General features: G+C 38.9%; 3 protein-coding genes across 3 annotated transcripts in view; all 3 read right to left on the reverse strand.

Moving 5' to 3' along the window:
• Nucleotides 1–6672, reverse strand: part of rtel1 (regulator of telomere elongation helicase 1) — a 35351-nt gene extending 28679 nt beyond the window's left edge. The window contains exons 1-6 of the mRNA XM_084721988.1: nt 6490–6672; nt 4683–4881; nt 2087–2180; nt 990–1071; nt 776–836; nt 427–502 (exon numbers count right to left, since the gene is read on the reverse strand). Of these exons, the coding sequence (XP_084578114.1) occupies nt 427–502; nt 776–836; nt 990–1071; nt 2087–2180; nt 4683–4881; nt 6490–6594 (617 nt within the window). The 5' untranslated portion in view covers nt 6595–6672. The remainder of the gene's footprint in view (nt 1–426; nt 503–775; nt 837–989; nt 1072–2086; nt 2181–4682; nt 4882–6489) is intronic.
• A 2306-nt stretch (nt 6673–8978) lies between these two features.
• ndufb11 (NADH:ubiquinone oxidoreductase subunit B11) lies at nt 8979–12054 on the reverse strand. Its single transcript, XM_084721991.1, has 3 exons — nt 11821–12054; nt 10041–10171; nt 8979–9182 (listed from the first exon to the last, which is right to left on the reverse strand). Exons 1-3 carry the CDS (start codon nt 11992–11994, stop codon nt 9053–9055), a joined length of 435 nt encoding a protein of 144 aa, XP_084578117.1. The 5' UTR covers nt 11995–12054; the 3' UTR covers nt 8979–9052.
• A 6741-nt stretch (nt 12055–18795) lies between these two features.
• Nucleotides 18796–27502, reverse strand: tbc1d25 (TBC1 domain family, member 25). The gene is made up of 7 exons (XM_084721992.1): nt 27329–27502; nt 25110–25219; nt 24842–24996; nt 23581–23708; nt 23297–23485; nt 22644–22919; nt 18796–20639 (listed from the first exon to the last, which is right to left on the reverse strand). Exons 1-7 carry the CDS (start codon nt 27371–27373, stop codon nt 18945–18947), a joined length of 2598 nt encoding a protein of 865 aa, XP_084578118.1. The 5' UTR covers nt 27374–27502; the 3' UTR covers nt 18796–18944.
• Between the last annotated feature and the right edge of the window lie 203 nt (nt 27503–27705).

A 27705-nucleotide genomic window follows, 5' to 3' on the forward strand; every position in this document is an offset into this window, starting at 1 on the left:
CCAGTGCTGTCACACTCAGGAAATTTTAGTCAACGATTAACTGTCATACAAATAATCGATTTAATTGTCTATTTTGTTCATTTTGTTTTTTATGCATGAATTGAGCTTTCCTCAGTCAACCATTCAACAGAATGTCCTATTTGATAGTAAAGTGAATATCTTTGGGTTTTGCAGTGTTTGTTTTAGGGAAGTCAAGTTGGGCTTTAGGGAACTGAGATACATGTGATTCTTTCAGTATTTTTTCACATATAAGAATCCAAACCACTGAAATTTGGATAAATGATTGGCAGATGAATCAATAATAATGCACACACTGCGCACACACAACTATTGGGCTAACACCATGTTTCACTGAATGTCTAATCAATAATACAGTGATTATTAGTTAAATAGACGAGTAGGACAACATGAATACAGAAATCCCACCTCTGTTTGTTGCCATATTTGACTAAATCTTCCACATCGAGGATTGAATTCACCAAGTCTCTGTCAGTGCTCTTCTCTACAGAAGAAAAGATAACAACTGAGACTTGTACAAGGGGACACAAGAAGCATTTAATAAACAGATGTTATATCATTGCCAGATGTTCTAAACACTTGAACCCCATTCCTGCTGGAAGAAGCTCCAGCTGTGTTCTTCCATTAATAATCCAGTAATCTTATTGTGACACTGACGCTGGTGTTAAAATATTACACATAGCCTTCAAGTCATTATGTGTTGCCTTTTCAGACCTCACTTATATCTACTGCTGAAGGAAATGGTTTTACACATTACCTTCAACGTTGTTGTAGAAGACACATGACCTGGTGGAAACTTTTGCTCTGCACATGTGGACCTGAAAAGCAGTCACAGCAAGAAAGCAAGGGATACATTCAGATGTGTAGAGACTGGTGTCTCCTCCAACGAAAGGATCACAACTTTCTGTTTCTTTAATGAGATGTAGCAACACTTAGGCCCACTCACTTTACAGGCCAATGTTGTCACTTACTTTGACGTGGTTGCTCTCCTGACGCATCACCTCCGGGTTGATACACAGCTGCTCTCTTGATCCCAGTACACACACCTTTGGCCTGAATCAGACACATGACGATTTACCAGAAAACACAAAACTCAGCTCATCTGTGCTGGACATCAGACAGACGTGTAAGATGTGGGCCCATGAGTCCCATTTCCTTTTCCAGGATCAGCCTCAAAGTCTGTGTAAAGGAAGTTTTTCTTCTAAAGACACATGTTGCTGAAAACGTGACAAGACTGAGAACTATGTAGTACATAGTAGTAATAGTGGAGTTAGAACGTTAAACTGTCACCGGCTCTGGTGACTACAACATGTCCTCACAAGACCAAGAAAGCTGGAACATGGAACGTCCATGTTTCAGGCTCTGAGACACCAGAGTGGACACGCCCCCAGTGTTTCAGAGCAGAGAAAACTGCGGAATTTTTCAAGATTTTGAGACCTAGTTTTATATACTTGATGAACTTTTAATCGTTTAAATTTGACTGAGTGGTTAATATCATGTTTCTCTGGTGTGACAAACTCAGAAAACATGTTTATTATTAGTTTACGCAGACTTCAAGCCCAAGCTCGGGGAGCATGCCTCTTATCTGTCTTATCTCCTCAGCAGTACATGTGGCTAATCTGGCTGGTGGTTGAAAGATACTGTGTGTATTGTTGACCATTTAATGTCCACCGCTCTTTAATCCAAACCCTATGTCTCCTTTTCCAATGCCTACAAGTGTAATTCTGTCATTGGTGACATGTGTTCCAGCAATAAAGCTGAAAAATACCAGATTAAAAGATATAGCGATGTTTGAAGGGCTACCAGACGCTGCATCTGCATGTGCCGGTTCCTGGTTCTGGCTTTAAGGATCAGTAGATCAGCCACAAAACAATGCTGGTATCCTCATTTTTGTTCAAATGTTGCATACTGATCTAAATGCTTTTTCTAGAAGGGATCTTATCTGACCCTCACAGTAATAAAACATTCTCCGAAATACAGTACCCTGTCCACTATACACACCAGCATTCATCATGCATAACCAGAGAATATTTGTAACATACTGAATGGTTTAGAAATGACACTGTACCTGTATGAAGTGTTCTTTAACTCACTGATAACCTGTGCAAGCTGGGAGTGTGTCCTGGATGCATATATGATTTTGGGAACATCTGTGTAATAGGCTGGAAGACAAAAAGAACACATAGTTACATCAAGTTACATAAGGCATAACATGGATGTGATGCAGTCAGTCGTGTCGGTGGCTGAATGACCAGTTCTGTCTCAGAGATATTAATGAATTAAGGTTTAAGGCTTTCCCATTGAACTGGACCTTTTTCATTTGATCTAATCTCTTCTAGCGTCCAACAATGACTTAGGATGATGTAACACTGCTGCCTTCATCTGTCTGTTTAAAGTTTAAAAGTCTTTTTGTGATTCATACATAAGAATCTCTTACATAAGTTAAAGGGATAGTTCACCCAAAAATGAAAATTCAGTCACTATCTACTCACCATCATGCTGACTGAAGGTCAGGTTTACTGGACTTTGACAGGAAAACAGTGTCACAGGTTGGTTGGTTTTGTGGACCAACCAAATAAACCCTACCTTCAATCGGCATGAGGGTGAGTAGATAATGACTGATTTTTGACTAGATGTGGACCTGTAAGAGCACTGATCCAGTGGAGTCTATGACTGCAGCAAACAACAAACAACAACAACAACAAAATCAAAAAACAGCAGCTGCTCTTTAACACAACATGTACCTGTTCTTGGTCCTGTGACTTTATTAAGAACGAACAACACATTTCGCCTGTTGTTTCTTCAGGTTTGCTCAGAAAAGCAAAAGTTCTGCTGTCACAGTAAAATCTTTAATTTAGTATTTGTGTTACATCAGCATTTGCTTATTGCTTTACTCAGACCTCATAGGACAGAACATTTACAGACAGACTGTTTACTGGGACACAGAGAGAAGAGCATTATATCAGTGATTAATAAAACCTATTTTGCCATGAAAAGACCATAATGAATGCAAGATACACCTCTCACAGTGAATGACCAGGACCCCGTTTCCCAGAGCCTTTGTAGTGCTACGTGCGTCTCTTGTTTCCCAGAGTTGGGACAACCTTAAGGGAGACCTTAAAATACAACTTACGACGCACATAGTGCTACGACGGCTCTGGGAAACGGGGTCCAGATCAGTTTTATCATCATCATCTCCATATCATTTGTTTTTTGTTGTTTTGACTGGTTGTAGGTGGTGCTGCAGCTGTAGCTCTCACACAGGAACTACTGCTACAATAACAGCACTTTGGCCCTAATATGTCTCTATGTCTCTCCTGAATAGAAATAAGATTAGAGATTAATAAAGTATGCCTTCTTCTTCTTCAAGGCAGTTTTAAGAAACTCAAGACACTTTCAGTATTTCCAAAACGTGCAAGTCAGACGCTTTCAGTGTGTTTGGGCCTTTAGTCTGACATGTTGATGTTGATTGTAAGATTGTGTGGTTGTGACTCAGGCGTCTATTCAGATATAATAATAATATGATTTGACACAACATTAATCAGTCCCTCCAGGAGATTGTGATCACAACAATTCACGCAAATTCATCCCCATGAATTCTAGTCAGTCCATTGAGACGTACATGTATGATATTAGCACAGGGGACTGTTCTGACTGGTGGAACCGAATGGAAGCATGATGATCAGATTTGTGGAAAAGTTGCAGAATTTGGACAAAACTGCAGGGCTGAACAGATTTCAAGGGGACTGGTTGAATTTGCATGACCTGTCACAACAGCAACATCACAGCTTCCCGGAGGGACTGATTTTTGTAATTATGAACCTTTTTGGTATGAGCTTAGTTAGAACACTGAGTGTCGTTTTACTCTGCCTGCAACAAGTAGCCTTCGACTTAAATTCTGAATTATACAGAAGAAATCATAACTTTCTCTTGCAATTTTCATTTAGTCCTGCAATTTCAATGCAAAAAATGGCTAAAAGCATCTCAACATTCATTGCAATGTTTTTTAGAAAAGCTGCCGTGAAGTCAGCCATTTTAAGCCGCAGCAATCCCAACAAAGGCCCACGAAATCCTGCAGAGACTGATTAACATGACAAGGAACAGGTCTTAGACAGGCTTTAGTTTCAATTATTGCTGTACTGGATTGCATTACACTGAAAAAAAAACAACTGCATTGAAAATATCTATAGTGTTTTAAGAAGTCCTCCCTGATAGTCTTTACAGACGTATGACTTCATTGTTTGCAGTGCTGTTGTAGATGCACTTGTTGTACCTGTCATTGGCACTGAGAGGCGCTAACACTCTACACTGAGGCTGATGTAAGAGCTCAACATTTCCAGAACTAGTGCGACTGTTGCTCTCATTCACCTGCAGATGTGACCCACATTACTTTATTGCAGGTTTTCCTACTACAAGTTATCAAGTTCATCACTTATTTCATTCGTCCTGCTGCATTTATACAGTTTTTGTTTTTACAGACAGAGTTAAGGGAATAAAATAGAAAGACAGAAAAAGGGGGAAAAAAGAAGAAATTGTGATATGGTCATTTTATTTTCTGATATTCTGATTTACAATTTTATTTTCTGATATAATAGAGAAATTTGTTACTCCTGGATACTTTACGTGTAACTACTTCTCCAGTAATAAATGGGATATGAACATACTTGGTGTGTCACCATCTGTAGCAGCCGTCCCCCAGGATGACAGCGTTGTGTTTGGGAACATCTCTTCACCACCCAGCCTCTCTGCGATCTTGCGGGCAGAGATGGTGTCCTTGAAGTGCTCTCTCCAGGCAAGGGTGGCACACAGCAGGCACAGAGTTTTACCAGTACCTGTAGGACTCTCCAGAACCCCATTGACTTTCTGAAACAAACAGGCAGACGTGTACACTGTTTTCATGTTCGGAGAGACAACAAGAACAATATTTTGCAAATTTTTCTGCATCTTTCAGTGACCTATCCATCAGGCAGCTGTTATTAGCACAACATCCTAACCTTTGCATATGGGTCAAGCAGTTTTTGTTGTACTTTGAGTCGTAGGAGTGTCACAATTTCAACACAAAATCAATCAAAATGAACTTTCACTTTCAATAATCAAAATCAAAGGCAGAATCTGCACGTCTCTCAGTATTTTTTTCTCTTCACCCTTGCATACTTGTGGTGTCCAGTGCATGTCTGAAGAAAAACACTTCTTGCTCTGTCTCTTGTTCTGTTGTGGTGGCTAATATTTTCTGATGGTATGACTTCAAATAGTACATTAAGATTACATTATTATCTCAAAGGCTTCACAGCAGTAGCTTAAGGTTGTTTATGACACTTGATTCCAAATATCTTTTTTAAAAAACAATGTGTGCAGGAGCCATGATGATATTTGATATCTGTTTAATGCATAATAATTCCTCCAAACACTAGGGGGGTGTACTGGATAGGCTGAAAGTCATAGTGGATTTAATGCCATCAAACACAGGGGTGCTCGTGTCCTCCACTCACTTCCTCTCCTCGCGCCTTAGCTCCTCCCAGTGAGGATATGAGAGAGAGATGTGAGAAAAAGACACACGGATGGAGGGGACAAAGTTGTGAAATGAAAAATCCTCAGTTCCTTTTAGCATCAGTCTGAAGTGGCAGCAGTTACTGTTGAGGAGCTGCACAGCTGCATCAGCTGTCAAACTGACTGGTACCACAAGAACAAATTTAAGAACAATTTCAACACCTGACAGTATTCACTTAGATCTGTAGAAGTGTGACACTGATCCCACTGTAATCAACTCTGAATCATCACTGTACCAGACGCCTCTTTTCATCCTGTCTCTAACTGTTTGTGTCATTACTCAGTATATATATACACACACACACACACATATATATATATATATATATATATATATATATATATATATATATATATATATTTTTTTTTTTTTTTTTTTTTTTTTTTTTTTTTTTTTTTCACATCAGAATCATTAAAGTGCTGCAGAAACTTCTATCAGTCACTGAACTTTGATTTCCTGCGTTGGTCCTGATGATACAGGATGACAGAGAAATCAGAGAATTCTGACATTTATTATTAATTAATTATTGAAAAATAATTCAAAACAATTAATCAATTCTCAAAATAGTTGGTGATTAATTTAATAATGGATCAAAAATCAATTAGATGTTGCAGCTCTAGTTTATTTGTTTATTGACTGTCCCCTGTCCCCACATAATATTGCAGAAGTGGTCCCCGGGCAAACCAAGTTGAATGTCCCTGTTCTAAACCCTTTTAAAAATGGAATCATTGCTAACTGAAAAATTTAAGTTGCTGCAACATTAATTCTTGATTTCTACACATGATGCAACTATAACACGGAGGATTGTAATAGATGATGGAGCACTCACTCCAAACACAACAAGAATTCACTTTCTTTACATTTTACACAGATATAAATAAATGACTTTAGCACTGCTGTCCTGCTGAAACATAAGTTCTCACCTTCTGCAGACACTCGATCACTTTGCCCATGTAGTCCCTCTGACAGTCATACGGAGGAAAAGGAAAATTCACCGTCACTCCGTTCAGAGTCAGTGAAGACATCATGAGTCCACAGCAGAGTTCCACGGGACACACTTCACTCCAGGGCGGACTCACTCTCAAACACTTCAGGCTGATGAAAACTATTGAAGAAGAAACTACAGTCTGATCACCAACGCAACTCTTTAAACGGCTGTGCTTGCCGCCTTATTTCCGCTGCTCATGCGCAGCGCACTGTTATGACGTAACGCTGCTGCGTTTTTTTTCTTTATAATCTTTATTAACCAGTCTCCATTAGGAAAAGTTTGTTTCTCCTTTAGAGCTATGAACTCCAAAATTGGGGCCTTGTTTCAGGATGACCTGGTTTCTATTCCTTCAACAACATTTTATTGGAGTAATTTTGTGGGTGGTGTGGTTTGAAAGGTTTGGTCTTTACCACATAAATATCTTTTAACACATAAGGTAAAAGAAGTGTCATTTAAAGGGGTAGTTCACCCATGGCTCCAAGCTAAGGATCTACAATGAATATTCAGGCTAAAAAACTTGTGGAAATAACATTTTTTATGTAAACTTGGCATGTTGGAGCCTTAGGAGACTTGGATTACACCAGACAAGCAGTATGAAAACATTTTATGTTTATTCTGTTGTTTTTTCTGTTTGAAAACTGGTCACCATTCACTTCCACTTTTTGGAGTTTCTGCAACACTGTTTTCCTGTGAAACTCCAGCAGTGTTTTGTGGACTGCAAAACTAAACCTGACCTTCAATCAGCATGAAGGTGGGTAGGTAATGACTGAATTTTGACTTTGGGTGAACTATCCCTTTAAAGGGAAGACGATATGTTGAGCTGTGTTGTTTACAGTGTTAATTGATTCTTACATTTTTGTAAAAAACAAAAAACAAAAAAAAAACATATGCAGCCTCTACACCAAAAATATCTTGTCAGTTTTGATGGGGGCTATACTTCATGAGTCTCCATAAGTTTACTATGGATGACAAATCAAAAAGAAAGAAAAGTTGTGAGGGAAAAGAGGTAATAGTTGTGGCTCCAGACAGCTTTTTCTTGTTTTTTGGCCAAAATAGCTCTTTTGATCATAAAGGTTGCAGACGCCTTGTTTAGACCACAATGAGTGTTTCAAGCTGGTACAATGCAGGTAACTGATGGTGAAAATCAATGAGTGTATAAGACAAAAGAGACATTTATTACACACCCAATGCCCATAATCATATAAATGTGTAAGGGAAGGTACCAGGAGTACCAGGACCAGGCAAATGGATAGTCTGTAAAAACAGCAGTGGGCAGCTGCTGGACTGACACACTGCTTGGTGTTTTGAGGGGAGTGATTTAATAGGATCCCCTCTTTAAAAACATTTTTAATAGTCAAAGGGTGAAGCCATATTCCTCCTAGCTCTTGGAATTAAATCCAAGATTTGTTAAATCATTTTTAAAAAGTGTTATTTGTTAGATTCTCAGAAAAACAGGATCATGTATACATTTCTTATTTCCTACCTGCAGCATTTGTTTCTACAGTGGGTGATGTAGCTGCTGTTTTGTATGTTTAGTTATTTGCATCATTCACTGTTCATTTTCATGAAGATGGGTTTGCACATACGCAACAAATCCAGTTCATTTTGCCATAGACCAGAGTGTTACAATTGACCTGTCTCACAACTGTAATAAAAGCAGTAGCCACTCCAGAATTCAATGAGTTCTTCCTTGGCCCATCCTACACCCCTCCATAACAATCAGGCCAGTAGTTTTTCTGTCATCCTGCTAACTAACAAAAAAAAGAATTGAAAACATAACCTTGGCAGAGGTAACAAATTCAGTTCAGTTTCATTTGTATAGCACCAAATCCTAACAAAGTTATCTCAGGGTGCTTTTCAAATAGAGCAGGTCTAGACAGTACTCTTCAGAAACCCAACAGTTCCCACCAGGAGCAAACACTGAGGCTACTGTGACATGTACTGTAGTAAATGTGTACACACACACGCACATGGTAGATGTTATTACTTTTATGGCCTTTTTCCATTTGGGCATCAGCTCAGACTGCAGGGAAGCTGCAGTTGTTCTACCTTGCAGTGTTCATTGTGTGGCACTGTAATAATTACAGGGTTCCTTGGTGGTTAACTGTAACTTATTGCTTAATTGTAAAAAAGCAACTTAACTCTCTTCAAAAGATGTTTCTGTTTTACCTGGAATTGAGATAGAAAGAAAAATAGCAGATTTGTGAAAATTAAAACATTAGGTTGATTTATTTTAAACACATTCATAAGGGTGTAGTATTTCAATCATTTTACCACTCATGAAGACTTGTCACACTGAACGTAGCTTAATCAGTGAGATCAGGAAGGATTTTGAATGATAGCTATTTGTAGGGTTGTGTATCAGCTCTGCACTACTGCCCACAACTGTCAAACACTTTGTTTCAACGAGTCATCATCCACACGTAATAATTACATCATTTATTCTATCATAGTGAAACACAATAATCATGAAATACATCAAGTGGATGCTGGACATCCTATTCCTCTCCTGCTGTTGGCAAAGCAATCTTGTTTGGGTCGTAGTAGTTCTCATCTATGAGAGGAAGACCTTCATTCTCTCTCTGCAGGATGACACGCTCCGCCTCCCTTCTTGCCCACTGCCGCATTCTGGGACACACACACAAAACAGTGAGAATCAGGCAAAAAGAAAAGGAAAAATCTAAGAAAATTCAAGGTGGAAAATGTTCCATGGAAATTAAATGGAATTTATGGGAATGAATAGGAAATAAATTGGAAACATAGAGGTTATTTGCTCGGGCTGTATTTACCATATAATATGCACAAAGAAATAAAACTTAAACCATATCAAGATCCAGTGGTTCCCAAACTGGAATGTTTGCTGATGCTGTCAAGCTAACAGAAGGGTAGGGGGATGGGAGGAGGCATGCCAGAAAAAGTTTGGAACCACTGTCATAAGCAGACAGTGTAAAACCTTGTAAAAGAAACGAAAAAGCATCTAAATAAACAATTTAGTGACACTGATGCCTCACCTCCACTATCTAAGCTCATTGAGGATGGCTGTTTTAGACTAAACGAGCCTCAGCTTTGCCCACATGGGTGCCAGTTTTTCACACTGCGTTGGTCAGCCTGTTGTGAGCCTTGGTGAGAGTGTTCCCAAACAGGGACCAGTTGTGCTGATGCAAATTCAAAAATAATCCTGAGCTTAACTTTTCTTCCCTTTTCAGAAACATTCTGGAAATTTACTCACTTTTTTGGAATTGTGGGTGTGAAACGAGTCTACTTTTGAAATATGCTATCAGATTATGTAGTCAAGTATTTTCTGAATGTAAAAAAAATATAAAAAAGAAAAGCATGAGACTTCTGCTCTTCCCACTGACAGAATACCACAGCGTAGCAAAGCCTTCACTGTGATATGAGGAAAAAATGTCCTGACCACAGCCATCTCATATTTGACAGTAAACATTATAGCAGGTATTATGCAGCAATGAAGAACTGAGAACTCACCCGTGGTCTGGTAAATAGTGGATAAATGTTCCTCCAATAACAAGAGCCACTGAGATGCCAAAGAAGAAGCCCACCCGCATGTTCCACTCATCCACCACAGGGTCACTGGAGAAGCCATGGTAATCTGGATTCTGAAAAGACACAAAATGGGACAAATTAATTCCAAGAGTGGATACAATCCAGACTGGTTTCATGACATGTTTGATTTTTGATTAGTTATGTCATGTTGGACAGAGACAGGACAGAAACATCAATACTCAGACTGTCCTGATTGACTGACAGACTAAGACACTTTCCTGTTTAGACAGTAAACTTGGTCCTAACACTCAGTGAGGGGAAACAGTACGATGCCATATTGAGTCCCTCCTTTCTACAACTTTTCCACAATCAACTTGTATTTATTTTCTGATAAGTCTGTGTTTGATTTAGCATATTTATTTTACTGTCCTTTGCACTGACCATTATCACTTTAATGAATTTTGCTATTGTTTTGATCATATGGTTACTGATGCTGTTGTTGTTGTCACATTGTTGTTATTATTATTGGAGACGATGGTTGCCACAGTGATGATGGTATTAATGACAATGACAATATGCAATGTTGCTGTTATGATTGCTGTGTTTTCTTTTTTGTTTTGTTTTGGTTTTTATCCCTCACTCTTTTTTCTTTTTTTCCCCCTATCTTCCTTTTTCTTTTCTTTTTTCTTCTCACTCTAAAAAATTTTTTTTTTTCTGTATAGGACGCTTGTGATTCACCATGTTCTTTGTGTTGATATGATTTATATTACACAATGATATGAATTTGCAGCACAGAGAACAAAGCACATGCTTTGATGAAATATGACAATAAATAAGACACTTTCTCCCACTGCCAACTGTCACATTCTGCTTCCCTCTGAACTTCTATGATTGGTTTCACCTTGCACGTGTGTGTGTGTGTCGCCCGTACTGTAATGGGAACTACCACACCAGAGATTTAGACTTCCAAAAAAGGTTCCTCAGAAGCAAATTGCTTTGGGTAGAACCATAGCCCTTGAAGAAGAACCCTTTTTGGAACCTTTATTTCTAACAGTGTAGCCTATGAAACAAATAAAGAGCTACATATTTCAGATGTTTATTTGATAGTAGATAGATTAAATTTTACATGATCGATTAAATTCGTAATGACTGATTAATTTATCACTGATACATATATATATATATATATATATATATATATATATATATATATATATATATATAAATATATATGTATACTGTTACTTCCAGCCCTGCCAATAACTGCCACGACTATTGATTCAAAATCCATCAATACATTTTTAATAAGTGAAATTGTAGATGACAATTAATAGATTAATGATTAAAGATTAGCATCCTTACTGCTGCAGCGTGTTGTCTTGTTGTCATTGGCCTGTTTGTGATCAGAACGTCTTATTGGCTACTAAAATGCAGATGAAAGGTTGGGATGCTGAGTAGATTTCATGGTGTATTGCATATTTAAGTATAAGTAAAAGTACAGGCTTTAAAATCTACTCATAAAAGTACAAGAATTACTTGAACTACTTACTTACAGTAGATTGAGTATCTGTAATGAGTTCCCTCCACCCCTGCAGAGCTCTTGCTAACATTAGCTACCTAGCTGCTACAGTTCACTCAGTGGATCTGCTCTGCAGTGCTACTGGAACATTTTAGCTCAGACTTTGACTGACTAACGTAGTTCGGTATCCACTGTCTCTGTGTGTAACTTGTGTTTGGTCAGTCCATCATGGAGAGAACTCACCTTGACGTACTGGCTGACCTCACCGTGTCCAGCAGCCTCCGCGGCGGGGTGCACCTCTGTCACGGCGGTGGAACCGGCAGCACCACTCGGTTTGGACTGAGAGACGAACCGAGCCGGTGGACTTGACAGCAAACGGGGAAGAGCGGGCCCGAACCGCGACAGTCGGGTCAACATTTCGCCTGTTTGTGAAGGATACTGTCGACCCGGAATGGGAAACCGTGGAGTTGACCTCTTCTTCTTCACTTCCTTGAGCTGAGGTGACACATTACCGCCACCAAGAGGTGGTCGCGGGTCATGTACCATGAGGATTCTGCTGAGGCTGTGGCCAAGTTACAGAGACAGTTGCAAACAAGTAACTAGCAGGGCTGTAGCCAGGATCCAAAAGTACAAAACAATCAAAATGTATCAATCAATTTATGTATCAAAGATTCCTGATTGTTATAAATTCTTTCATATTCATAAACTTATTTAGCTTTAAAAAAAAGTAGGCTGATGAACTAAGGCAGTGGCTCCCAAACTTTTTTGGCATGCTCCCCTTTCAGAAGTTACTTTCACCCCCAGTTTTGGAAACCACCGAACTAAAGCAACAGACATACAGAAGAACATAGGATAACTGTAGAGATCAGTGGTTTCTGACTGCTGACTGAACAAGGCACCAGGATGAGTGAGGCCTGGTCTACAGCAGGCCAACTGCACAGAATAAATCTCCAAGGTAACTTGTGCCACTGCTTTCACAAAACTGAGTCACAGCTAAATTCAGCCAAATTGGAAAATTCTGGCTTAATCTGCTGTCTTGGTTTTGTGAATTAGCCCTCAGCTAGCCCTAATATCAAAATGTAATGGGTAGACTGTCATGAAATTTACTGAAGACAGACTGTACTCTTTTGATTTCAGTGACCCCATGGCCTTTCCCCTAGAACAGACCTGGGCAAAATGCAGCCCGGGGCCCAGATACAGACAAATGAGAGGTTTGATTTGGCTCACAAGTTCATACCATTTTGCTTACCATCAAACTTTTATCAGACCTTTATTTTTAAAGGTCCCAGGAAACTGGATCTTTTGGATTTTTTTTTAAATTAAACTCTTATTAAACTTTGTTCACTTAATGCTGTACATCATTTACGTTGTTCTCCTGCTTTTGCTGCTACTATCATTGCAACCTGTATGCAGCATGCATGGTACACTGTAAAACATCATGCTTTGGACATTGCCAACAAAATATTAACCCGCAATTCATCACATGGCAATTCAGAAACTGACCATTCCATTATTAGAGATTTGTCCATTATTAGGACCTTATATCATTTGTGTCTGGCCACGACAGCCTAATCAATTCCTTAAGTGGTTCCCTATGAAAAATAATTGCTCACCCCGATTACGAGAGTGCTACAGCACCTCTGTCTGAACAGCTGCCACTGCGGCTACAAGTGACCATTATTTGTTATAATTATTTAAGGAAAATGTCAAAACTGATTGAAGCAGTAAAGCAGGTAAAGTTATAATGTCTGTGAACTGACTCAATAATGTCTGTTGCACAGCAAACATCTAATCTTTAGTGAGCAAGCATTAGCCTCCAAAAGCTGCTGGTCACACCTGAGTGAGTATGCAAGTAGCAAAACTCCTGAACATGCTGAATTGAACTTTTACTGCTGATTCAGCTTTTTCGTGGTATCTCCACATTGCACTGTCTCACACCTGTTTGGAACATTCCACGGATAAAGAGCTTAAACTGCGTGGGCAAATAGTTCATGTCAAGTTTAAGAACAATGTCTCTTTTTAAAAAAAAAATGGTGAGGGGGCATTTATGCCTTTAATTTAATAGAAAAGCTGAAGAAAGGACATAACCTTTTTACAAATTCCATGACCTGGATGACTGAGAATCTTCATGGACATGTTGCTACAAACTTTGGGACAACACCGTTTGACTGGAGTTTGACTGGAGTTTGACTGGAGTATGAGAGGACATCCAGAAAACACCCAAGCAGGTCCAGTTGCCTGCGATAAAACTTTTACAAATAAAAACCCACATGATTGTATAAAGGATACTACACAGGATCAGGAGCTCTTCAGGAGACTTTTGTCAGTGAATAGTTTGTCTCTGCATCTACAAATGCAAGTTAAGACTCTACCATGCAAAGAGAAAGACATATATCAACAACATCCAGAAACACTGCAGACTTCTCTGGACCCGAGCTCATCTGAGATGGACTGACGCAAAGTGGAAAAGTGTCTGACGAGTCCACATTTCAGATTGTTCTCACTAATCATGGACATCATGTCCTCCAGGCTAAAGAAGAAAAGGACCATCCAGATTGTTACCAGAACTAACTTCAAAAACAGAATCTGTGATGATATGGGGGCGTGTTAGTGCACATGGCATCATGGGTAACTGTCACATATGTGAAGGTCCCATTGATGCTGAAAGGCAGAAACAGGTTTTGGAGCAACATATGCTGTCATCCAGATGTCTTCAGAGACATTCCTTCTTATTTCAGCGAGACACTATCAAGACACATTGTGGACGTGTTCCAACAGCATGTCTTTGTAGTAAAAGAGTTCAAGTACTAGACTGACCTGCCTGCAGTCCAGACCGGTCTCCCAGTGAAAATGTGTGAAACATTATGAAGCGCAAAATAAAAAGACTGTTGAGAATCTGAAGTCATATATCGAGCAAGAATGAGGAAGAATTTCTCTTTCAAAACTTAAACAATTAGTGTTCTGACTTCAGAAACATGTTGTTATAAGAAAAGATGATGTAACACAGGTAAACATACTTCTGTCCAAACTTCTTTGTAATGTATCATGTATCAAATTCAGACTGAGTGTGTACTTACAAAAAACAGTAAAAAAAAAAAAAGAAAAAGAAAAAAAAAAAAAGAGTTAATTAGTTTGAACATTAAATAGTTTTCAATTGAACATAGGTTGAAGAGGATTCACAAATCATTGCAATCTGTTTTTATTTACATCCAAGCTTTTTTGGAATTGTTGTGCTTTTCAGCCCCAGTTAGCATTTCTTAGCAGTGCCTGATTTACTATCTGACCAATGGTGCAGTTCTCCAAGAATGAAAGGTATTTTAAACCTGTATGAATAGAGCATTATTAGTAAAGGTGTATCATAAACCAAATTATACACTTTTATTAAAGCAATTTCAGACAACTGAAAAACACGATCAATCAAACCCAATCAGTTGCATTGATTATTTATTTGTGTCCGATATACAATCAGTAACATTGTTGTGTTGTATGATTAAAAAGTTTAACATTATGTGTACATATAATTTAACGAGATAAACAAATCTTTTTCTTTTTTTGTACAAATGCACATATTGCCAGCTCATAGTCCAGTTACTTTAGTTCTTTTTAAATATGCTATTAAATACTGATATACAAAAGGAGGCAAAACCAAATGTACTTTAAGAGTAATAGCCACAATAATCACAAGGTTCATCCTAGAGATATGGAAAGTCCTTTAGTTTCTGCTTAAAACAGAAGAACTGGTCAGAGGGATTTTCCTACTGGAGTTGGAGCATCAAACTTTCTGTTCAGCCTTAAGCATTACAGACTACTGACGATATATAAAATAGGCCACTGAAAATAAAGAATAAAGGTAAACAATGAGATAGAAAACAGTCAAACAACAAACTGGATCATTTAATATACACTCCCTGACTTATGCCCCCATATCCCCAAATCTTACAACACAACTGAACTTTGTTGAGGTCCAAAGAATGAGCTGGGAGAAAATGTGAGGATTTGGTTTATTATTACGAAATCAGGAAGTGTATTTCTTCAGATTACTATTGCAGCCAAGCACAGCACTTCCTCTACATCAATGTGAGGAGAGCTCTTCAGCTCTTCCATTAGGTAAATGAATACTGTTTCAGCTGCACTTTATCTTTTTTTTCCAGGGGGATTAATCAAAACTCACCCAATACTTTCTGACATCAGGATGCCCCAGACATTAACCATGTCTGTCCAATAATGATTTAATTCCCTGGCATTTAAATCAGCCTGTATGATGACACAATGTATACAGATATTAAGAGCACAAAAGAAAATATAAATCAAGGCTACTGATTCAAGTGAGGCACTTTTCTGCCAAAACATTGTACACAGGCTAATATTTTTGCCAGTATTCCTGTCAAGTGGCATCACATCTTATTCCAATTTATAATGTCTATCACACTGAAGAATGGTAAAGATATTTATTATGTAGTCAAGACTACTAGTGTCTTATCTGCAACCACACAAAGCAAGTATAAAGACTACCAATATGTGATACCTCAGCCTGATTTAAGAACATATTTCCATAGTTTCTTTGAAATCATAATACAGAAAACAATGCATAAAGAGTCTTTGGAAAACATCAATAACCAAAGTGCTGAAATAACACATAATGACCCACCACAGAATGAAATCATGTGCTGTACCTTCTTACCAGCTGTTGTAGTTTGAATGTAGAAGTCCAGCATATACAGCATATCAACAGAATGGTAGTTGTATAATGCAGAAAAACACCAAACTGATCTCTATAGCACTGCATCCATAGATCTGCAGATGTGCAATATGGTTAGATAACATCATTTCCTGTGATGTCATCAATACAAAAATGATCAGCTGCTTTCTCGTGTTTAAACTACAGAAACTCTTGTACCAAATGATCAGCTTTGAGACTTAACTTCATGAATAACTTAACACAAAAATATCCTCATCTGTCCATCAGGTGTCAGCCTTTAAAAACTGCTACTAGCAGTCCTCAACTGTGATTGGTTGAGTCACGTTCAAAGTTGTGATAACAAACAAACACTAAAAACAAACAAAAACACATTGCTGTGACTGTATAAGAATGAGTTAACTAACAATACCCCTTCTGTGAACTTGTCACAGATATATCCTCATTGCACTGACCCAAAATATTTCATGTCGCAAGTTTGAATATAGTTTAAAGGACCAGTGTGTAAGATTTAGCAGCATCTAGCAGTGAGCTTTCAGATTGCAAACACATCTTCTCACTCTCCACTTCCAAGCATGCAGAAAAATTTACAGTGGCCACAAAATTTCACATCTACAGCCAGCGTTTGTCTGTTTTGGGCTACTGTAGAAACATGTGAAACCTTGTGGACTCAGTGGACAGGGACCCATCCTCTGCAGATCTTAACGACTAATTTGTAAGGTAACAAAAACACAATGATGATTATACACTAATGAAATCATACTTATGACCATTATATACCATTTCCACCTAAATCTTATACACTGGACCTTTATGACTTCTGTCCTGGCAACCTAAAGTTACCTAAACTGCACTTGGGTAAGAAATACAAATCATGAAACCACTTTTTACAAAAGCCATACAAGCAACAAGATAACAGTATTTAAAAAAAAGGAAGAAGAAAAAAAAATTGCAGCTGAACTGATGAAAAATAATCTTTGGGTTTTTCTACCAAGATCTGTGTAGGGAAGGCTTGACTTAAAAAGTTCTTTATCTTGTGCTGGCTCTTTATGCAGCCCCTCTGAAACAAGCTGTTTTAGCTGTATGAGCCCCCACCCCCTCTTTCTAAAAGCCCAATTTCTTCCAGTTGGCCAACAGCGCCACTCGGTGATTGGGAACACTACATAATCCTCTTGTTGTTGTGCTTGATGCATATAACAGCTACAGCTACATGGAGCACTGAAGCTCAGGCTTCACTGATCCATCTCAGACAAAACACAACCCAACTTTATTCACTGTGGTGAAAAGTGATTTTATGAGTTTCCTGATGGACAGATAGCTTTACTAGTTGCTAAAGTAACAGCTAACTGCTGCTGTTAGCTCAGTTAGCTGTTCCATCAGCTGACTGACTCTGCTCAGAGCTGCTGTAAATCGTCTCAGTAACAGACGGACTGAGCAGGTGGTTGAGTGTGTCCCTGTACCTGTTCCTGTTGTGCCTGGAGCAGATGACCAAATAAAGAAAAAAAGACACTGTAACATTAGAAATATGACAGCAAATAAGGTCAAGCATCATAGGTCTCCCACAGTTAAGTCAAGGCAACAGCTGACTGCAGACCATGCTGCATCTGTTTTGTGAAGCAGATTATACTCTGGCAGAGCATGGTTAGAAAAAAAGGATGGCAAGACATCTTATGTGGCAGCTTCCTCTGTTTTGGACTCTGTTCCCTAAAATGCCAGCATTGTCAACATAAACTCAGGCAAAAGCCTTCAACAGATGTACTTCACCTCTGTGAGAAAATAAACCGATTTTGGTCCAAAATGTCATCATTATAAATACTGGTGTGCAGTTGATTCACAGAGCTCCAGGGTAAACATGGATTTGTGTATTCTTCTTGCATTTTTTAAACATATTAGTATAAAACTGCGGCATATCTAAAATTCATTGTGTTCTTTCTGAGGAGACTTTTTCTTTACACAACAGTACGTTGTATGTAAATTTGTTGATGATTTCCCCTTTAAGCTTAAGGACGACAGTGTCATCAGTAAGAAGAGATATAGTATGTGTGCTGGCTTTGTCTTCTTGCTGTCATTAGTTTATTTCGTTCCAGGAAGACTAATAACTTAGATCTTGGTTAATAAGTCTTGCTCCTGTAAAAGTCCTTTGAGACATGCTTTATGACTAGGAGCAATTCAAACCTTGGCTGTCAACCAATCAGTGTATGGAATTCTCCTCATGTAACTTGAGTGTTTTAGTTAAGACACTTTTGTGGCTTACTGGACAACATGTAAACTAAAAAAGTTAAAAGGGGGCAACACAGGCTAAATGCACCAAGTGGCTAAAATTTTGTTGCTTCTGACAAAACTCAGACAATCAAACTGTCTGACCGTTGAACACCTGAATCACAGGGGTTCACATTTCACTCATCAGCAACTTTAGAGGACACAATGAGGAATTTAAGGTCTTTTACCGCCTCTTTAAGGACACAACAAAAAAACTTGCAAGGTTGATGACAAAATTAAATATTACAATGACCACAGACATAAGGAATATATGTATTCAAGCATACACAGAATGAGAAGATTATTAACAGACCAATCCAATGTGGGAGGTTGTCTGAAAAACCTCTAATGGGCCACAAATAATCTACAGAGGAGTTCACAGAGGATGGGAGGCCAATGATGCATGATGGAATCAGGAAGTGGGAGAAATGGAGATCTCAGCTGTGGGGGAGGGAATGGTGGTTGCGAGGTTATAGGTTGAGTTTGGAGATGATGGCTGAGGTGATGCTAACGGGCTGTATATGGGCCTGGCAGAGACGGTTGAAGAAGGGGATTGTTGAGTAGCAGTAGCTGTTGTTGGGGAGTCCGAACTAACCTCATCACCTTCTTCTGAGTCCCATACTTCACTCTGCAAGTAGTCTGCAAATAAAGCCTTGGCTCGCTGCAGCACCCTGCTCAGGTTGTGGCGCCGCACAAGGCGATCAAAGTGCATAGCCAGCTCATTGTAATCCAAGCTGTTCTTGATGATGTGGTCTCGGTGTTCCAGCAGTATGGACAGGCACAGGAACAGCATGAAGGGGTTGCCCTTGCCAAACTCTTGAGGAGGTGGCAGGGAACACGGTTTGATGCTGGTGGTCTCAGCTTTTGAAGAACTGGGTGTTTGGGCTGTGGTGCTGGGGGATTTGTTGCCAGGCGAAGGGAGATTGTTAGAGGATGACCTGCTGCCAGACAGCGAGGGACCTCTTCCAAAGGACAAAATTGGTGACGACAGTAGAGATCGATTCTGAGTGTGGGAGGGAGACACAACAGATGTTTTCACGGTGGGGTTCGTGGGCGAGTTCATGTCTGTAGTGCTGAGCACTTGGGCAGAGGTGGTCAATACTTTTGGCGCAGTTCTTGGAAAGGCCTCTCTTCCATTGGTTTTGGATGGGGATGGAGATTTTGGAGGAGAGTCTGGAGAAGCACCTGGCCAGCTGGAGGCTGAAGCTGAAGATGTGGGAGAGACAGAGGGGCCAGTTTTCCACATTGGTAGGCCACTAGAAAAGGGAGGAGGTGATGACATTGGTGAGAAAGCATTGTCACAGTTTTTTATGAGAGGCGTTCTCTCTCCTGGGTCTTCCTCACTGTCGACAGTGGACTGGCGTCTTGGGATGCTTGCTACTGACTTTGAAGCGACCAAGCCCTGTGGCTGCTCAGCATCCTCCATATCAAAGCTATCTTCATTCCGAGCCGTGTAGTATTTAAACTCTCCGAAACTAGTTTGCCTCTCAAAAGAAGGAACTGGAAAATCTGCCTTTTCCATCGTCTCTTGAGGAATATCACATTCGCTGCTCTCGCTTTCATTTCCAGGGGTTGCATCTATTTTTTCTGTAACAGCATTCCTGCTCACATCTGACTCTTCCCTTGAAGGCCTCAACATATGTCGTCTACGCTGCTTCTCTTTTTGTTTATTATCATCTCCGTGGCAATTCTCAACTGCCTTGTCCTTATCTCTGCAGGAAATTGTTTCATCGGTCTCCAGTGGTGGTCCCAGAAGCTCCACTTCAGTTTCAGGAGGATCCGGAGGCAGAGAGCTCCAAGTAACCTCCAACATCCTCAAAGCGTCGTCAAACGCAAACTCTCGCTTGAGCTCCAAAAGCAGCCAGCGGTAACAGAAGAAGAGGTCATCAGCTCCTCGGGACACCAAGTAAGAGTAAAATTCAGGATCTGAGTACTGCAGAAGCAGCTTTAGATGCTGGAACTTAATAGACATGAGCTGCCCATCTGGCCTGAAGTTCCCCTCCAAGCGTTTCATAATGCCACAAAAGCAAATGAAGGCATGCGCCTCATTGTCCATTACTGCAAGTATAGGGGAGGCAATATCACTCATGCCTTGACAGTACGATATCTGAAAAACAAAAGAAATAAAGCAGTCATTAACAGTCTTTTAGTTCAAGGCTTAACCAGGGGCCTCATTTACATGCATCCACCCAAAATAGAAGAATGGACAGGTATTGTTAATGAAATTTATACAACGGAAGATTTACTTTCTAATTTTGCTTATGAATGGAAAGATTTACTAAATGTCCAAATGGGTTTCTTATGTACAAAAGTCATGACCAAAGTTTATGGAATTATATACTTTGTTATATTTTAGGGCTTGCTTTGTTGTGTGTATGATTTGTTTGGTATATTTGTGTTTGTGTCTCTGTTCACCCCCATCCTCTACTTAAAGTCTAAGGAAAAGGTTGCCTGGTGTCCTAATCATTTTTTAAAAACATATATATAGCTTCTTGGATTGTTTTTCAACATGTCAGTACACAGTTCTGTATCAGCCAATACATCCCTTATTTTAAATTTCTTAGATACATATTACTTAAAAAAGGATAAAGTGAGGGGAAGGGTGTTAAGCCATGTAGTTTGTAAGCTGCAGACTTGTAATGCTCTCTGTAACTCTTTTCTGTCTCTGCAGTTGATGAAATTCTCTTGATTATCCTTGAAATAAAGAATTTAAAAAAAGAGAGAATCATCTGCCAATCATCAGTCTGTTACCATACTATATCTTTATTCATCTAAATGATAGAATATCATTTATTATTATAGTGATTTCAGGTCTTCTGCTATGAGATGTTAGTGAAGAAAATTCTGTCTTATACAGTATGACAAAGGACACAAGGTAATATCATAATCAATGATCATTTGCTATTATTTATTTAGTAATTTTAACTTGTATTTCAGTCCATCTTATTTATTCTAGTGGTTATTTATTTGAGTATTTTTTGTTATTTTTCTATTTTTAAGTCTTTGGAATACTTTTATCAGTTGTGTGGAACATGTACTGAAAATCTGTACTCAAGTACTGCAAAAGAAATTATTCAGTAAAAGTACTGGTGTTAGACATATACTTAAATCTCTTCTAATCTCAAAAACTACTCAGACAATTAGTTATTTTTTAAGTGTTGATGTTTAATGTATTATGAACAGGGGTTTGCACATTTTGTGTATTTTCCGACAGCTGTAAATGCAAACAATCGATTAATTGTTAATAAAATATATATATTTTTTGCATTTTTGGTCTTTTTTTCTCATTTTAAGTTTAAGTTATTCAACAAATGGCTCCACCAGACAAAACAATGTTTGAATGAGGTGCAATTACAGCCACAACTATTGACTCAATATCCATCAGTGCATTTTTAATTAGTTGCATTCTTAATGACAATTGATGTATTAATGATTAATCATTAACATCTTTACTCCAAACGTGTGCTGCTGCAGTGTGCTGTCTTGTTTTTCACTTGTATGGATTGTATTGGATTTTAATTCAAATTGTACTCAGTACTCAATTATGATTTTAAAAAGAAACTAAGTAGATTAGTAGAAAGTATGAGAAAGTATGATAAAAGTACAAGTAGCCAAAAAAACTAATTAATTTCAGTAATTTGAGAATTTGTAATTAGTTACTTCCACACCTGTGTGTGCCTATTGTTTCTAATGTTTGTAAAATGTCTGAAGATGGATGCTGTGTCTTCTACTGTAAAACAAATATACCTACAGGCACAAATAAAGTAAGTTATTATCTATATTTGTAATACTCTCACCAAGTGCGAGTCAGGCTGAATGTAAAAATACACGTATCAGGTATGACCCACAGGGAATGTGATTTTTGATGCAAATTGTGGCAATTGGGCACTTATAGTTTTGAAGTACCCTATCAGCTGTCCCTGTAACTGCTGACTGCGCAGGTGAGTTAGTAAATCTGCAGCCAAACTATAATAACGTTCTCACAGTGTTTGCCTTGCCTTGTCTCATCACCCCCCACCCCACACACACACACACACACACACACACACACACACACACACACACAAAACCCATGTAGATACAAGCCAATTGATCGAACATCTGTACACACCTGTGGATGCGTGATGGCAAATGTGGTGAGCAGATCTGTAAGGGAAGTCAGATGTGGACTGTCCTCTGAGCCTGCATAGTATGGATGAGCCCGGTCTGTCCTCAGGACATCTTTAAGGACATTCCCACGAATAAATTCAAGGTCTTCAAGGCTGACCCGGGCTGTCCACTCTCTTTTCAACTGGTCATATTCCCTTGTCTTCCTCTTCATGTAGTCCATTCTTTCCTGTCCACTCAGCCCATCAGGGTAGACATTCAGAAGGTATCTCCAAACAACCTAACAGAAATGATATAATTTAATATATGAAAGCATGATTTTTTGTTTCACACAGACCATTTTCATTTTGTGTCTGCAGGAGTAAGGCAGAGAAATGGGCTGTTTTTTGTTTTATTTTGTGATATAGAGAAGGAAACCCTATGACTAATCACAAACCATCATCTTCATGACAACCGACTAATGCCAAAGTCTGCTGAAAATAAAGGCCGGTCCTCCTAACAACATACTTCAGTTTCTTTTCTTGTTGAAATAATATGCCAAGAATCAGAACACGGGTTCACTAAGAAACAGAACTGACAATAATGATGATTAAAAAGAAAATTTAAATGACATTCAAGCCTGTTTATTTGAAATTTAGCAAAACACAGGTACTACACCTTTCGCAGTGAGGGCTCCACACCACCATGGTAGATCCGCAGTCTGAGCTCCTCGGGTCGTGACAACTGGCCCTGTCCATTGAGGTAACTGTGAAACTCAGCATCACTCAGAGGGGGCTTGAAAGGCTTGATCTCCTCCCCATAAGACCAGCTAAAGGCCTGCTGGACTCTAGACAGGGTCCGACCCACCTGATCACAAGGAAAACAAGTACATAAGACCCTGACTCAAAGAGAAGAACAGACTGCCTGAGGAAGATGAGAAAACTGCAAGAAGGTGAGGGAACCTGGGACAGTAGAGACTGGGTGAAAGGAAGAGCTGCAGATGCCAAAGACCGGGTCCTCTCTGCAAGAAGCTGCTCAGAACCAATCACATCTTTGGGGCTTATGATATCCCAATCCTCCATAACAGGACCTGCAGTTGAACAAAAAGTAGTCAGTCATCTAGTTCAGGTCTACCTCTTTTTTATCCTCCCTATTTAAAGTCCAAGTCTGTCTCAAAACAACAGGAAAGTGTCCATAGGAGCACTGAAACAGGTTTTGATTGCTGTAATCCTGCGAACTCTCCTGTTCTTACTTATTTCATTTTTAAAAAGTGAACATGTCAGCAGTGCCAACTCACACCCTTACACAGATACCAATTCATCTGTTAGGGCTCTTTTTCTTTTCTTCTTACCCTCCTTTTTTCATTTTCTATTCCTGTTTTTGTACTGTTGTCATTGTGGTTATTCCATCAATTGCTGTGGCTTGCTGTACTTGTTATTATTGTATAGTGTCTTTTCCAAATTTTGAATAAATAAAAAAACTGATCACAAAAAAACAGGCTGTGTAAAAGCCTTAAGAGAGAGTAGGGGGAATATGTTGCACGTGTTGCCATGATAAGCAACTGTCAAATGATACTTTCTCATGTCTTAATCTACAAGGTTTTTTAAAAAAAAGTTAAAGAAATGATAATGCTGGACAATTCAGTAGCTTGTTCCTGGCTTAAAACATCTGACTTTACTCATGTATCAAAGTGTTGCGTTTAGGTTCATACACATACACAATTGTCTGTAGATGTCACATTTCACAAATTTTGACACTTTATGTTCTCCGTCACATATTAATCTCCAAAGTTTAGTATTTATTTTCTCCTTTAAATGGGTTCTGTATACAATATTCACTGCCACTAGATGTTGCACTAGAGCACCTACATGTCAGACCAAAACAAATAAGAATGTCGGCCATAGTTAAATGTGAAAATATTCTGGGTGTGACTTGATTCACTGCTCAGGACACACTGATCCATTACTCACTGTATCAAATAGCTGCTTGGTGCTATGTTATCATATATTTATTTATTTATTTAAAAAGGATCCCCATTAGCTAGTGCCATTGACACAAGCTAGTCTTCCTGGGGTCCAAATCAATTCATCATATTGATCATTAGCTCATAACATCACATTAGTGTTACATAAGTACATCACATGTATGTAACAATATATCTAAGTATATATTATAAGCTTTTAGGCTGTGTAAGTTGATTTAAGGACAAACTGGTTTTCTTACTGTCTTCTGAAGGCTTTATGTCCATCTTGAGCTGTAGATATGGTTTGGCTGCACTCACAAATGCAACATCCAAATCCCAGTCAGACACCAGAGACAGATACATTTCAGCACCACTCCGATCTCGAGACAGGTAACTGATCCCGAAATTTCGTTTCCTGGTTTGAAAGACAAACAAAAACAAAATGCTGACACACATAATTGAACGCTTGTTAGGACAAACTCAGATAGCCTTTGAGTCTTTGAGTTTTGCTGGGGTGATTGCTCTTACCCGTTCAAATCAAAGGCTCTGATGAGTATGTGCTGCAGGACTTCTAGTGATGTTATCTGAGGATCAACGGCAAAGGAGCGAAACTCCACGGGAAGCACCCCATCACATTTCTGAAAAACATTGCAACACAATCTTGAAAATATCACATCATCACTGACAAATGTTTCAAAAATGATGATAGTGTGGAAAAGGCATGAAAGGAGGTGATGACAGTTCCATGTTGTGAGTTAAAACCATAAACTATACAATAATACTATATACTCAATAATACAACAGAACATATTCTATGTGCTGCTGTTGTATTATACTATGTTGGCAGGTAGTACACATGCTATTCTGTTCTAGACTGCCACATGTCAGACGTTTTGCCTGATGTTCTAGTCATGTGATATTCAAGGTGATACTTTACGCACTAGAGGCCTTGTACTTACTTTAATTTTTATTGTACTACTGAACTTGATATAATTGTAAATGTTTGTGTATTATTATTGTTGTGTTATGTTTGTGTTATGTCTGTAATGTATTATATCCCAACAGTGCACATCTATGATGTATGATATGTGATCACATGACCACCCTGTGATGTATACACAGAGGTGTGTCTCCTCATTTTCTACATGTCTGATGAAGGGCTGGGGCCCGAAACGTCGCGTGTGGTAATACTACTAAAAATGCTATAAGGAACAGTTTCTGGTGTGCAGAGTTAATTTTTATGATTTTTATACTTTAGCGGTTAGTATACACTAATTGATGTATAGAAGGCATGTATTCAAGGGATGACACTGGAAAAGTCATTTCATTTTCAAATTTGGAAATATCAAAAAAAGGTTGATTTGGTAGTATGTTTTGTGAGGCATCATCAAAGCTGTCAATGGTCCATATTTTTAAAAGATTTTCCTTGAGTGAGCAGGTTCTCTCTGTCCATTGTGGTTCGCATGCTGAGATTTTAAGTACACTGTAACTATTATGGGTGCATGATAAATATCAGGAACAAAAAGTTATCAGCCAATATCCAGCTATATCGGTCTATATCAGTATCGGCTTATGTTAACCACTATACTATTATCTAACTTGACAGACTATCAAAGTATTTCATTTGAATTTTTGTGCAAAATGTTTAATAAAAGTTTGTGAAGCTGCTCACTGTATCTTAGCCTCTCTTAATGTCAGGTGTGCATAAACTGGTGCTTATGGACTTCTTAATACAAAAATGTGAAATTATCAGGTGTCTTCTTCATATCAGCCATTAGAAACAGGTAATCATCAGTTATCAGTAGTGGCTGAAAAAATCTATATCGTGCATCTGTATCAACCATCCATTTGTCCTGTTTCATTGAATGTACCACTCTTACATGCTTAGCAGCAGTTTATAGTAGGGCTGGGTGGTGCAGTTAATAATAATTATTAAGAAATTTTAATTTAATTTCAATTAATTAATTTTCTTAACTTGCTTTCTTATAATTGCTCACTTGGAGAACAGAAATTTATAGAATGATAATATTATAAGCTTATATTATCACAATGTAATTGTGCTAAAAGTTGATGAATAATAATATTTAATTATCGCCCACCCACAGTATGGAAAACACATACCTACTGAGTGTTTAGTCTATCTTACAATGACTTATAATAAACATTCTTAGTTATCATTCACATCATTCTCACGTACAGTAAAGCGATTCATTAAAATCTGTGAGTTTCCTGGAGCAGAGCGCCTCTGCTTCAGGTAACATGTGACGTCACGAAGTCCTGTCCCGCGCACACGCGCGCGCAGCTGCTGAGCAGGCAGGTGACGTCAGCTGAAGTCTGTGAGGTGCACCGCTCTGGGTTCAGCGTTAGGCTGGATATTAAGAATGGTTTCAACAGATAATTGTCAAAGTGTCAGTTGCGTGTGTGTGTTACAGACGGTCAGAAGAAGGTGACAGGAGGAATAATGGATGAGCTCCTCCAGCTGTCACACGTTCAAAGACAACAAACAAAGCTGGCCATAAACAAAATGTAGCCACGCACAGAGCCGCTGTGCACGCACGCACACGCGCACACACACACACAGTGCCCACAGTTAATGTCACAGAGCTTCGATTCAGTCGACGTGTAGCACCATAGACTGTCAGCAAACATGAAGCACACAACTGAATAAACAGGTTAACGGGGCTGCTAGCTAACTGAAGCAGCAGACGCTGGCAGACCAACGTTATTTGCTCCCCTCATCATCCTACCTTGACTTTGACACGAACCACCCCCCTCTCCTCCTCGCCGGCCATTTTAAACACTCCGTTTTGGAACAGGGTGTTCCTTCTGTGTTTTGTTTCTCTTCTACACCGACATAGTGAACAGTGAAATGATGGACAGTAGTGCTAACACTAGCCGAGTTCCTCTGTTTCGTGATCTTCTTCTGCTTTGATTTGACTCCGTGTTTACGGTTGTATTAGCGCCATCTACTGGATACACCTTCATCATGTCTTTACTAACCCTCAAAGCGCCAGACTGCTCCAAATCCAGTGGTGGAAGAAATCAGCTTTAAACTGAAGTAACTAGCTACTTCACCACAGTGGAACATTCAGTGGTGGAAAGAGTACTGAAAATCTGTACTCAA

Source organism: Lutjanus erythropterus, chromosome 6 (genome assembly GCF_056507025.1).
Source record: "Lutjanus erythropterus isolate fLutEry1 chromosome 6, fLutEry1.hap2, whole genome shotgun sequence".
NCBI classification, from domain to species: Eukaryota; Metazoa; Chordata; class Actinopteri; order Lutjaniformes; family Lutjanidae; genus Lutjanus; species Lutjanus erythropterus.